A 12,701-nucleotide genomic window follows, 5' to 3' on the forward strand; every position below is an offset into this window, starting at 1 on the left:
TCCATAAGCTCCCTGAAAAAAGATAGATCCTCCAATTTAATCCTTTGAGCCTAGCCTGTGGTAGGAGTGCAATGAATATTTACTGTATTGGTAAAGGGTTAGATGAACTGTTGACTGAGAACCAGGATCTAGGGAGTGACCTCCTTTAATAGTGACTATGTCATGTTCATCCTGTCTAACCCCCAAATCCCCTGGGCTCCTTCAATACCTAGTTCAGGACAACCTAGCACAAGATTCAAGATTCAAGATTATTGAATGAATGAATAAACTAAAGAGAGAAACAAAGAAGCTTAATTTGTTCTGGCTATTCCTTCAGCCTAGAATCCCCTACCCAATCATGATAATGAGAAAATAAATACTAATGTTTACTGCTCTTAGCAGGTGCTAAGTTTTATGCTAAATACTTCATGAGCATTATTTCAACTGTTCCTCCCAACAATGCCACAAGATAGGTATCATTATTATCCCATGTCATAGAAACTGTAGCTTGTAGAAGTCAAGTCACTAACCGAGATAACAAGTTGTAGATCCCATTAATTCCAGGTAAACCAAGTTTAAATCTGATACTTTTAAACACTATCCTATGTCATACTGCCTCCAATTCCCCTGTTCTTTGAAGCTTACCTACAATAAACTATTTAGGTTCTAAGAGCTGGTCCATGTCTTATGACAGCATTTGATTTTCAAGGATGTCAGGCTGGAAGCTAAAGAGCATCCCAGTATTTTCTACCAATACTTCTACCTACCGCTTCTTGGCAATTTCATTCTGTCGCTTCACCTTCTCTTCCTCAAATTCTCGGATATTGCGGACACCAATCTCCCGACAAAATTCTTCAAATACCTCATCCTCTACCTGAAGGGAGAAGCCAGGTCAGAGTCTGCTTCAAATCCCAGTCCTGCCCTGATACACATGCTGGTATGGCTCACCCTCTACCAACCTGGTTCATCTTCTCTTTCAAGTCTTTCATTTCCCTCTCTCGGCTCTGAATAATCCTCTTGATATCATTAATTCGAGGCCCGAAGTTGGCCAGCTCACTCTCCAGCTTGGACTTTTCCTAGAGGTAATGGGTTGAAAAATAAGAGACCAGACTCCTTGGAGGACAAGAGCTACCCTGACTACACTGGCTTAACAGTCAGGAAGGGCAATCTCTCCACACACTGAGAAAACCTGATTTTGCACCACTGCCCTAGTCATCATCTCTATCATCTCTTGCTGGAGCCACCACATGACTTCTTTTCTGGCCTCCTATTAACCAGTTTCAATCCATAGGACTAGGCAACACAGTAAACACCTTTAAATATAGGTCCAAAATCACTTATCTATAGATACCCTGGAACTATGTATGTCCTAGAAATCAGATCTTAGAAAGGTAAATTTTTTTTTTATTCTCACACATGCACATGTAATTGTACATATACACACACTACATATTGTATTACACCTCCAGGGTAAGCTGGGGAAGAACCCAATAATCGAAAAACACATGAAAATACCTAGAACAGTACCACCACCTACAGGGACTGAAATTCCTATGGCCCACTTTTAATTCACTTTTAGAAAAGTTCAAAAATTTATTGAATGAATATGCTTATAATGGCCGTCTAACATGAACTGAGCACATACTAGTCTAAGGACTTTATAGGTATTAACTTCTTCCATCTTTGCAAGGACCCTATAAAGTAGATATTAATTCCTATCTTATAGATAAAGATGAAAAACTGACACTGTGTATCTTGCTGAATGTTATACACATAGCTGAGCCAAGATCTGAACCCCTGGCTGTCTGACACTGTGCTATGCTTGGTTCTCTGGAATAGTCTGGGAGGAAAGGAACAAGTTCCCCACCTCCAGAGAAACCTGGACTAGGAAAATGAGGAGGACCTTTGGAAGATAGGGCTAAAGGCCAGGCCCTACCTGGAGATTTAGTGCCAGATGTCGTGTCTTGGTCTGTTCTAGGTCGCTCTGTGAGTACTTGAGTCGCATCTGCAATCCATGGGCCTGAGACTGCACCTGACGCAGCTCTGCCTCTTTCCGCTTTGCCTTCATTTGCTCCTGAAGAGGACAAGGAAGGTCTACATAGTAAGAAGGCAGTCAATACGGGCTTGGAACCTCTACTCCTAGGGACTACAGGTGCCCATGGCTTACTTTCAGCTCCTCTGTCAACCGCTCCTTCTTCTCTTTCAACTTGTCTACTGCTTTCTCATCCCAGCGCCGTGCCTTTGCTTTCAGGTCACTGGCTCCACCAGAGATGACTCCTGACTTCTGGAACAGGGTCCCATCCAGTGCAACTGTCTATACACAGTATAAAGAGAGAAGGAAAAGCTAAACAGGAATCTCCATTACTAAAGCTGTTCAGCTCCAACCTGGGTAAGGGAATCAATACCTTGTGACGCTGATGGCCTCCAAAGGCAATGCGGCGGGCATCTTCTACATTGTCACAGACAAGGGCATTGCCACAAGCATACTGCAGGGCTTTTTTGATGTGAGGTGGCTCATAGCGAATCACATCAATCACTAGCTTGGCCCCTTTCAGTTCCCGGAGTTTTTCATCTGTAGGTTTCACCTGTGTAAAGAAGCTCAATAAGTGGCACAACACGGAGGCCCAAGAGGAAGAGCCCTCGAATACTGCCCTGACCCAATTCTCACAAGCCTCACCTCCAGGTAGTCAAGAGGCAAGAAGGTCTCTGGCTCCCCACGCTGCTCCTTGATATACTGAATACAATCCCGGCCTGTCTTTTCTGAGTCTACAATAATGGCATCCATGTTCTTGCCCAAAACCTTGGTCACAGCAATCTGATACTTCTTTTGTGTGGGCTGGCAGAGGTCAATGAGGCGGCCATACTAAGTGAAAAAGAAAGAAAAAAAAATGGAAGCATGAGGCTTTTGGGAGCTGGTTTAGTAATCTCAATTACCAGCTCAGAAAGGGCAGGCTAGAATCTCTATCAGAAACAATCCACATAACTATACTCCCTACTGGTCAAACTAGCCAGCTAGTTCTACATCTGTGTAACCCTACCTTATGTGAACAGGAATGAACTGAGGGGGGTATTTGCAAGACTAGTACTGTCAACAATATAGAGTTGCACAGTAGCCAATCCTAATGTTCCTCCCAAAGATGCAAACATTCGGGTTAAGAGGGAACCAAAGATATGAATACATAGGTTACATAATGTAGGAAAACCAATATTACATTAATACCTCAAAAGAGTCTTAGTGAAAGAGATGACATTATTTTTCAGTTCAACTATACTAAACACCTAAAGGAGCAAAGCTACAGGTTTTCCAAGACTATTCCTGCTTTTAGAAACTTACAAGAATGAATGGAAGGCTACAAACCTGAGCAGCCTCATCCAGGAGACATTTACACATGATATGATGATAGACTAGATTAATTATTAATGAATGACTGAAGGGTATTCTAGTAACATGCCAGTTTCTTTTGACTCATGATTGTTCTGGTATAACGGATTTGTACTCAAACACCAGTGTGGTCTATTATACTGAGAAACATTTAGAGCTGGGTGCAGGGTGCATTCCTGTAATCCCGGGGAGGCTAAGGCAGGAAGATTATAAGTTCGAGGCCAACCTCAGCAACTTAGCAAGGCTCTAAGCAACTTGGCAGGACCCTGTCTCAAAATAAAAAATAATTAAAAAAAAAAAAGGTTGGGGATGTGGTCCAGTGTTTAAGCACCCCCTGGTTCAATCCCTGATACCTAAATAAATAAATAAACAAATAAGTAGGACTGGGGATGTAGCTCAGGAGTGTCCCTTCTTTCAATGTTAACTACTAAAAAAAAGAGAGAGAGAGAAATAAAGAAAAAAGAAATATACATTTAGTCCTAGTCTCCAGTTCTTGACACACATAGCTCCAAAAACAAGAGTGACAACTGATCACTGGTCATTCCTACATAGGTTTAATATGGGAGTTAGTCACTAGAAAGACCAAGGCAAGATTAGAAGGTTGAGACCTTCAGTCCTACCCCACTCATAACCTCTGTTGTGGAAGACGGGCCAAAGATTGAGTTGATTAGCAATGGCTAATAATTTGATCAATCCTGCCTATGTAAGAGGCCTCCATAAAAGTCCAAAAGTTCTGTGATCAGAAACTTCTAGAAAAAAAAGAAACTTCTAGATATCTGAACAAGAGGTGGTCCCTGGAGAATGGTGTGCTTGATGAGAGCATAGAAACTCCACGACCTGGGCTAGGATGTAGCTCAGTGGCAAAGCACTTGCTTTACATTCACAGAGCCCTGGGTTTGATCCCCAGTTCCAAAAAAGAAAAGAAAGAAAAAAAAAGAAAAAGAAATTCCATGATTCAGCTCCCATACTTTACCCTATGCATCACTTCCATCTGGCTACTCATCTGTATCCTTTGTAAAATTGTTTATAATAAATGGGTATCCCTAAGTGTCTCCCTGAGTTCTATGAGCTGCCCTAGCAAATGAGTCAAATCCAAGAAGCGGGTTGTGGGAAGCCTATTTATAACAGGTCAGTCAGAACCACAGATCACAACCTACCACTTGCAATTGACATCTGAAGTGAGAGGCAGTCCTGTCAGACTGAACCCTTAACATGGGATCTGACACCACATAGACAAGTGTCAGAACTGAACTGAATTATTGAACACCCAGCTGGTATCTAGAGAACTGCTTGGTGTGTGGGGAAAAAACCCAAACATCTGGTATCAAAAGTAAAGTGCTGTATTAACTGTGGGAGAGTAAGAAAAGCACCATGGTATTTTCCTGTCTCAGAGGAACAGAATCCCCATCCTATGGAAAAAAGCCTATTATGGCTCCCAAACAACAATGACTCAAGGAAATCAAAGTCTGAATTCAAAATCACCTTTCCAAAAATCAGTTTCACCATTTCACAGATCACTGCAACCCAGGCATTATGTCAAATATGTTACATACATTATATCAAACTTTCATAAGCACCAAGCAAAATAAATCTCTTTTACCTTACAAAATAAATCTCTTTTAACCTTACATCATCCCTGACCAAAATCAAGCATGGTTTCCTAAGAACCATCAGATAAAGGATAAGATCTTCAAGGCCAAGGACTGACTCTGATTCATACTTATCTCCCCAGCAGTACCCAGAGGAATGATCAGGAAATATTTGTAAAACTAAACTAAGTTAAACTCAGGGACAGGATAATTTAGAGTGGTACTACTCAGGGAACATAGGAACATGGAATTTGGTGAAAGGGGCCAAGATATCTGATAAAGTTCAGAGTGTCCCTAAAAGCTAATGGGCTCCCATGAAAATAGAAAGAGAATAGTGGAGTAGTGGAAGGGGACAGAGGGAGAGGAAGGAGGGATAGGAAAGGAGAGAATAAAATTAACCAAATTATGCCATGTGCTTGTAAGAACATAACAACATAAATTTCACTTTTATGCAAAATTGTAGCGTACCAATTAAAGAAAAAACAATAAATAAATAAAGCTAACAGGCTTGGTATATGTCAAGGGAGGTCATATGGAAGATGTAATTAGTATGGTGAAGAGAACATAAGCTTAAGCATCAGGACAAATTGGGTTTGAATTGCAGTTTTTCCACTTATAAGCTGGGCTTCTTTGGACCAATCTCTCTGAGTCTCAATTTCCCCAACTATAAAAATAAGATTAGCAACTCTGTCCTCACAGGGTTGTTAGGAAAACCATAATAGTGGGTATGAGTAAGTGCTCAGTAAGACTCCCTTTTCCTGTCTTACCACAGAGCCAGGGTAAAGGCGCTTGATGCTTTCCATTATCTCTGCCTTTCGCTGCTGACGGCTGCTCTCCTGGCGGTCTATGCGTGCATCCCCCAACTGCTCCATCACCTGGTTCAGCTCCTTATTGATCTCATCTATTCGCCTCTTGGCCATCTCCACCTCCTCAGTCAGTTCTCCCTCTAGCTTCTTCTGCTCCTCTAGGGATTGCCTACAAAATGACAGAACATAGAAGTTAACCCTGGCTGGTGGGATAATGTTCCTGACTGAGGGATTCAGTCGTCCTGCCTAAAAAGGGACAGGGCAAGACAGGAGTAGAAGGAAGGGGGAAAGGCTGCTGAGCCACATACTTGCTAGTAGTGATGTATTCCTCCAGCTTCTCAATCCGCTTCTGATTCTCTTCAATCTCCCGCAGCTTCTGCTTGATCTTGGCCTAGGTAACAAGTAAATTCTATCACCAGGGCCTGGGCAGTTAACTCCAAGACCACAGGGGCTTACTTACACTCTCTATGTGCCCACTCATCCAAGAGTCCAAGACAATTTGTCATTAATGCAGGAGGCCTACTAAAAAGGAGACACACAGATGGTGTCCAGTTTGGTTTGCTAACTGACAAAGGCCTCCCAGGGCTCTAGAACCTCTCACAGGTATTGACCTCACTCCAGGCTTCCTCGCCAATCAGAGGGTCAAACCCAGGCAAAGTAAGCTTCACAGGTCTTTCTGAACCTGTTTTCTCATTTGTAAAATGTAGATAACTTCGATTTCATAAAACATATGTCAAGCATTTAAAACAGGGTAATGCTTAACAGAATGCCTAGAACATTTCAGGTTCTTGGGGCAATATGACAACTTTCTATCATCATCACAGACATTAGAAAAATAGTAAGTAAAGTATACATGGTAAGAGGGTTATCAGTGTGAGCTTTAGAGCTAGACAGCCCAAGTTCATACTCTGGTTCTGCTGCTTAATAATTATATGAACTCAGACAATTACTTTAACTCTGTGCTATAGTTTCCTTATTTGGAAAGTGTGGATAATAGTAACCATCCCATAAAGGTAGTCATAAATGAAGAATTAAATGAGTGAATATATGTAAAGAATGGTACCTCTCACACAATAAGTAAAGTACTCAATAGATGTTAGCTACTGCCATTATTGTTAAGACTATCAGGTTGTGGCTCAGCAGTAGAGCACTCATCTGGTATGTGTGAGGCCCTGGGTTCGATTCTCAGCACCACATAAAAATAAATAAAATAAAGGTATTATGCCCAGCTACACCTAAAAAATAAATATTAAAAAAAAGACTATCATTATTTTCTTTTCTAGGGACCATCATTCCTAATCTTTTTGTGTGCTGAGGATTGAACCTGTGGCCTTGTACTTGCTAAGCATGCACTCTGCCACTGAGCTATATCCCAGTCCCCAGACATAATCTTATAACTTTTGCCAACCTCTGTTTCTACTTTCTTCCGCTCTTCCAGATCCAAACGGTCCTGGTCAGCTTTCTGGTCTCTATTGAACTTCTCCAGCTCCTGGGCTAAAGTGGCTGCTCTCTTGCTGGCTTCTTCTTTCAGCCGGTGGTATTTCTTTACCTGTATAGGGACAGAAATGAGGACAAGAATGTCTAAGTCAGCCCAGGTCAGCCCAGCAATCGCCTGTCAATCAACTGCTTCCAAGGCCTACCTGATTCTCCTCCAGGGTCAAGTCTCTGCCCTGACTCTGACTCTCCTCTTCCATCCGTTCTTCAAACTCCTGCCGGGCCTTCTCCACAGACAGCATCTCCTTCTCCAGTTCATCCATGTCACCTTTACGCTTTTTATAGTGCTTCTGAGCATTCTGCAGAGACTTCTTAGCTGCTTCCAGCTTCTTGATTTTGTGGGAGGTATTCTCCTTGGCTTTGATGTACTGAGGTCGCTTCTGATTCAGCTCTGAGTCCTTCTCCCTTTTGCCAGAGAGAAAGGGGACAATCAGCACTGTGGAAGAAGGGAGGAGTCCCAGGCTTTCTACTTAAAGAAAGGGGGGCCTGAGCTCCCCAGCTAGTCTCAGCTAATTTAATGCCCCATGGATCTTCAAAAAAGGGGCAGTCCAACTACTACCTGGAATTACAGCTTTAGCCTCATGTTCTAGACCTTCAGAGTCAAGAGGCAGCCTAGCCACCTACCTCTTCTTTCTCCTGTATTGCCTCCTTGTGTTCAGCTGCAAAGCTACCACCTCTGCTCCAACCTCATGCCAGGCCAAACCCCTCACTAACAACTTCCAAGAATACCCTGTGTTTACTGAGTTGTCCCTCATCTGATCTAACCATTTCAAATGCCTGTTTATGCTTCTAGCTTCAGTTTTCCTCTTCCAGACAGTCTTCTTGGCCATTTCAATTGCTGGGTCTTTATTGCTTCTTCTCATCTGACAAGGCCACCACCCCTATCAAGTTCTCCCTCATTTGAGAACCTGTCTATTCACAGCCTAAGTACTTAAATATTTTATCTGTCTTAAATGCAGGTCAAGAAATGTGCCTGGTTCTGGTCAAAGTAAGTCAAGAAGATAAACTAGTATAGGCACTGGACTCTAGGCTCAAAGGAGCCCTAGAGAACAGCACAGCCTCTTGGTTTCCCACAGATTGCAGGACCAAGTCTGCTTCTTACTTGATCTCCTTCTCGATCTGCTGCTGCTCCCGCATCATTTTGCCCAGCTCCTTCTTCTTCTCCTTCAGCTCATCCTCTACCTTGTCCATTCGCTTCTTGTCTTTCTCAATTTCTTTGTTCTTTGAGGCCAGTTCCTTGTTGAGTTTCTCGATTTCTACTTCATTATGGTAAAGCTTAAAGAGTTGCAGCTGTACCTGGGCTCGTACCACCTCATCTTTCAGACGCTGGTAGCGGTCCGCCTGTGCAAATGGGAACGGGGACAGGGGTGCCTCGGTAAGGCACTGGCTCCATTTAGGTCCCTCAGAATTAAGAGGCAAACTGGCCACCTACCTCTTCTTTTTCCTGTTTGGCCTCCTTGCGTTCAGCTGCAATGTTTTTCTTGCGATGGTAATTAAATTGTGTGTCCTCTTCAGCCTTCACCATTTCCTTCTTTCGCTTATCATACTCCTGGGCCAGCTCCCCAGAGCGACTGATCTCTTCAAATAGAGCTGTCCTCTCTTTGGGGTTCTTCATGGCAATAGATTCCACAGCACCCTATAAAGGTCAAAACACTCTCCCATTTATACCCTAGCTAACTGTTTTCCCTGCTCACTCCCTCTCATTCATTCAAAAAAAAAAAAAAAAAAAGTCCACTCTCCCCAAATATGGCCACATTCCACACTGGGCTTTGAGGACACATTTTCTGCTTTTGAGGAGCACAGGGAGCAGAAGAGACAGACACAAAGATAACAGTGTATTATGAACACTGATAGAAGCAAAACAGAAAAAGGACTAAATGATGCTTGGAGGATAAAAGAGTAGTAAGGATGCCTATCTTGGAAAGGCTTTCCAAGTGTGACATTCAAGCTGAATTTTTCTGTTTTAAAAAAGTGAATATGCAATTTATTTACATTTTTCAAAAGCACATATTAAACATTACCTGCTCTTGAACACAACATTGTCCTAGCTACAGCTTTTTATCTCCAATAGAAATACAAATAAAAGAAATGGATTTTATAATAATAACCTATACTCCTGGAGAAAAGGAGTAATTCTGGGCAAAGATTGATAAAGCTCATCTTCCTAAACTAACCTGACCTTAGTCCCCAGGCTTCTTCCAAGCTGAATTTGGAAGATGGGAAAAAACTAACCAAGAAAATAAGAGGGAGCTGGGGGTATAGCTCAGAAGTATGGCACTTGCCAAGCATTTGTGAGTCCCTGGGTTCAATTCCTAGCACAGGAAGGGAGGGAGGGAGAAAATTAAGAGAAAAAAAAAGGTTATTCCATGTGAAAGAAAATTAATATGTAAAGGCCAGCAGGGCAAAGATAGCAGGTGAATTTGGGGACCTACAAATGGTTTAATTAGGCTGGAGTACCAAGGTTAGAGGGAAAGAGTATTGGCAGCTAAGGCAAATAAGGTGGCCAGCAAGAACCAAATGATAGTGTTTCCTGAACGACAAACTTAGAAGTATGAATTTTCATCTAAGGCAATCATTCTCAAATTTTAGTAGGCATCATAATAAACTGGAGAGCTTGGTAAAACACAAACTGCTGTGTCCCATCCCATAGTCTCTTCAGTCGAAAGGTCTAGAATGGGGCCTGAGAATGTTCATTTATAACACATTCCCTGGTGGTGCTGATATTGCTGGTCTGGGGACTATAATTTGAGGACAACCACCATAATACAAGAAGAAATCACTGAATTTTTTTTTTTTCTGGGTACCAGGGATTGAACCCAGAGGCGCTTTAACCACTGGGCCACATCCTCAGCCTTTTTTATAAATATTTTTTTTAGAGACAGGGTCTCACTGAGTTGCTTAGGGCCTTGCTAAGTTGCCAAGGCTGGGTTTGAACTCACAATCTTCCTTCCTTAGCCTCCCAAGCCACTGGGATTATAGGCATCTGCCACAGTGCCCAGCACTGAAATGCTTTAAGGGGAAAAAAAAGGAGAGAAATAGATTTATGTCCTCATAATAAGAACCTGACCTAGGGGATGAACTGGAAGGGGCTGGAAAGGAATCAGGAAGCCCAGTAAAAAAGGTGCTACATTAATTCAGGATAGAAATGATGAAGCAGACCCAGCAGGGATGGAACAGGGGCTAACAAAAAGCAGAGAGCCCATAACTATTTAAAATGCCCACCTGAAAGACGAGGAAGTTACGAGCTTTGATGAGAATGCCCAATTTCTCTAATTCCTCACTGTACTCATGTAGCTGGACCACTTTGTTGTTGATCTTGTATTCAGAAGAACCTCCTATAAGACAATGCATGAGTTGGTGAGGATCAGGATGTCCTCCTATCCCACCAACTAGTCTTGTCACTTCCTAGGATCCAAAGACAGTTTTCTGACCAGCATTACCCACCTACAATGACACGAGCAAAGGTGCGATCCTCAGCACCCTCCTCAGAGTAGACCATGCTGACAAAGGCCCGGTTAGCAGCTGGTTTGCCCACAGGTGCTCCATGGATCAGGTCCCGCAGGGTCTTTACCCTCAGGTTGCTGGTTTTTTCACCTAGCACAAAGCTGATAGCATCCATGAGATTTGACTTACCTAAGGGAAGAAGGGAAAAATGGAGGAGGGAAAGTCAGGAAGAAAGAGGAGAAGAAATGGTATAAAGGAGACACTGAGAGGAAAAGAAATGTCCTAATTAATTACTTTTCAGATAATAGGAGAAACTACTCCTTTGCCCTCAAAAAAACTGGGCCCAACCAAAGCTCTGAGTCAAAGATAAGAAAAAGAGTTCCCTTGCAGTTATTATTTAGAGCAGCCAGAAACTAGAATTCCACCTATCTAAGGTAACAATTTATTCATAAAATGGATTATACTAACAACCCTTAATAATATGGGCAAATGCACACTATAGGAAAAACAAGCAAGACATAAAACTCTATCATTTGATCTCACCAATGTGAAAAACAAAAACAAAAAAATGTGTTGGAGGGGGGAAATAAAAGAGCTTTTTAAAAATGGGTATGGAATTTCAGTGTTGCAATATGAAAAAATTCTGGAGATCTGCTGCACAAGAAAGTAAATATATTTAACACTACTTAAAAGTAGTTAATTTGGTAATTTTTTTGTTACTTTACCATTTTTTCTTAAAAGGGCATGTTCCAGTTACTGTACAAGAAGCACACAGCATGAGCTATGAGGTATCATCAAAAATACTTAATCTAAACAAGTCTTTAGACTTATATCCATTTCTTTTTTTGTTTTGCAAATGTTTTATTTTTCTCATTTTTTGTTTTAATTAGTTATACATGACAGAAGAATGCATTTATGCACTTTGATATAGCATACATAGATGGGATATAATTTCTCATTTTTCTGAGTGTATATGTTGCAAAATCATATTGGTCATGTAGTCACATATATACATACAGTAATAATGTCTGTTTCATTCTACTATCTTTCCTATCCCCACATCCCCTCCCCTCCCCTCCCCTCCCTTCACTTTTCTCTACCTAATCCAAAGTAATGCTATTCTTCCCTAGTGGCCCCCCGCCTTATTATGAATTAGCATCTGCATATTAGAGAAAGCATTTGGCCTTTGGTTTTGTGGGATTGGCTTATTTCACTTAGCATGATATTCTCCAGCTCTAACCATTTACTGGCAAATGCCATAATTTCACTCTCCTTTAAAGTTGAGTAATATTCCATTGAGTATATACACCACATTTTCTTTATCCATTCATCTATTGAAGGACACCTAGGTTGGTTTCATAGTCTGGCTATTGTGAATTGAGCTGCTATAAACATTGATGTGGCTGCATCACTATAGTATGCGGATTTTAAGTCCTTTGTGTATAAACCAACGAGTGGAATAGCTGGGTCAAATGGTGGTTCCATTCCCAGTTTTCTGAGGAATCACCATACTGCTTTCCATAGTGGTTGCACCAATTTGCAGTCCCACCAGCAATGTATGAGTATACCTTTTTCACCACATCCTCACCAACATTTATTGTTGCCTATATTCCTGATGATTGCCATTCTGACAGGAGTGAGATAAAATCTTAGTTTTGATTTGCATTTCTCTAATTGCTAGAGACATTGAACACTTTTTCATATATTTGTTGATCAGTTGTATTTCTTCTGTGAAGTGTCTGTTCAGTTCCTCAGCCCATTTAATGATTGGGTTATTTGTTTTTCGGGTGTTAAGTTTTTGGAGTTCTTTATATATCCTAGAGATTAATGCTTTATCGGAGGTGCATATGGTAAAGATTTTCTCTGAATCTGTAGGCTCTCTCCTCACGTTATTGTTTCCTTTGCTGAGAAGCTTTTTAATTTGAATCCATCCCATTTATTGATTCTTGATTTTACTTCTTGTGCTTTAATAGTCTTGTTAAGGAAGTCAGATCCTAGGCCAATGTG

General features: G+C 41.5%; 1 protein-coding gene across 4 annotated transcripts in view; it reads right to left on the bottom strand.

The window, feature by feature from the left end:
- Window positions 1-12,701, bottom strand: part of Smc1a (structural maintenance of chromosomes 1A) — a 52,166-nt gene that overhangs the window by 34,016 nt on the left and 5,449 nt on the right. For all 4 annotated transcript variants that reach the window (XR_013154652.1, XM_077107033.1, XM_077107032.1 and 1 more), the window contains exons 2-15: window positions 10,695-10,883; window positions 10,473-10,585; window positions 8,683-8,886; window positions 8,353-8,591; window positions 7,397-7,655; window positions 7,165-7,305; window positions 6,065-6,147; window positions 5,718-5,925; window positions 2,657-2,842; window positions 2,385-2,564; window positions 2,147-2,293; window positions 1,916-2,053; window positions 939-1,055; window positions 747-853 (exon numbers count right to left, since the gene is read on the bottom strand). Coding sequence is in view for 3 of the 4 variants with exons in the window: in XM_077107033.1 (XP_076963148.1) it covers window positions 747-853; window positions 939-1,055; window positions 1,916-2,053; window positions 2,147-2,293; window positions 2,385-2,564; window positions 2,657-2,842; window positions 5,718-5,925; window positions 6,065-6,147; window positions 7,165-7,305; window positions 7,397-7,655; window positions 8,353-8,591; window positions 8,683-8,886; window positions 10,473-10,585; window positions 10,695-10,883 (2,311 nt within the window). In the remaining variant the exon portion in view is untranslated. The remainder of the gene's footprint in view (window positions 1-746; window positions 854-938; window positions 1,056-1,915; window positions 2,054-2,146; window positions 2,294-2,384; window positions 2,565-2,656; window positions 2,843-5,717; window positions 5,926-6,064; window positions 6,148-7,164; window positions 7,306-7,396; window positions 7,656-8,352; window positions 8,592-8,682; window positions 8,887-10,472; window positions 10,586-10,694; window positions 10,884-12,701) is intronic.

The sequence above is a fragment of the Callospermophilus lateralis genome, chromosome X, assembly GCF_048772815.1.
Source record: "Callospermophilus lateralis isolate mCalLat2 chromosome X, mCalLat2.hap1, whole genome shotgun sequence".
Lineage (NCBI taxonomy): Eukaryota > Metazoa > Chordata > Mammalia > Rodentia > Sciuridae > Callospermophilus > Callospermophilus lateralis.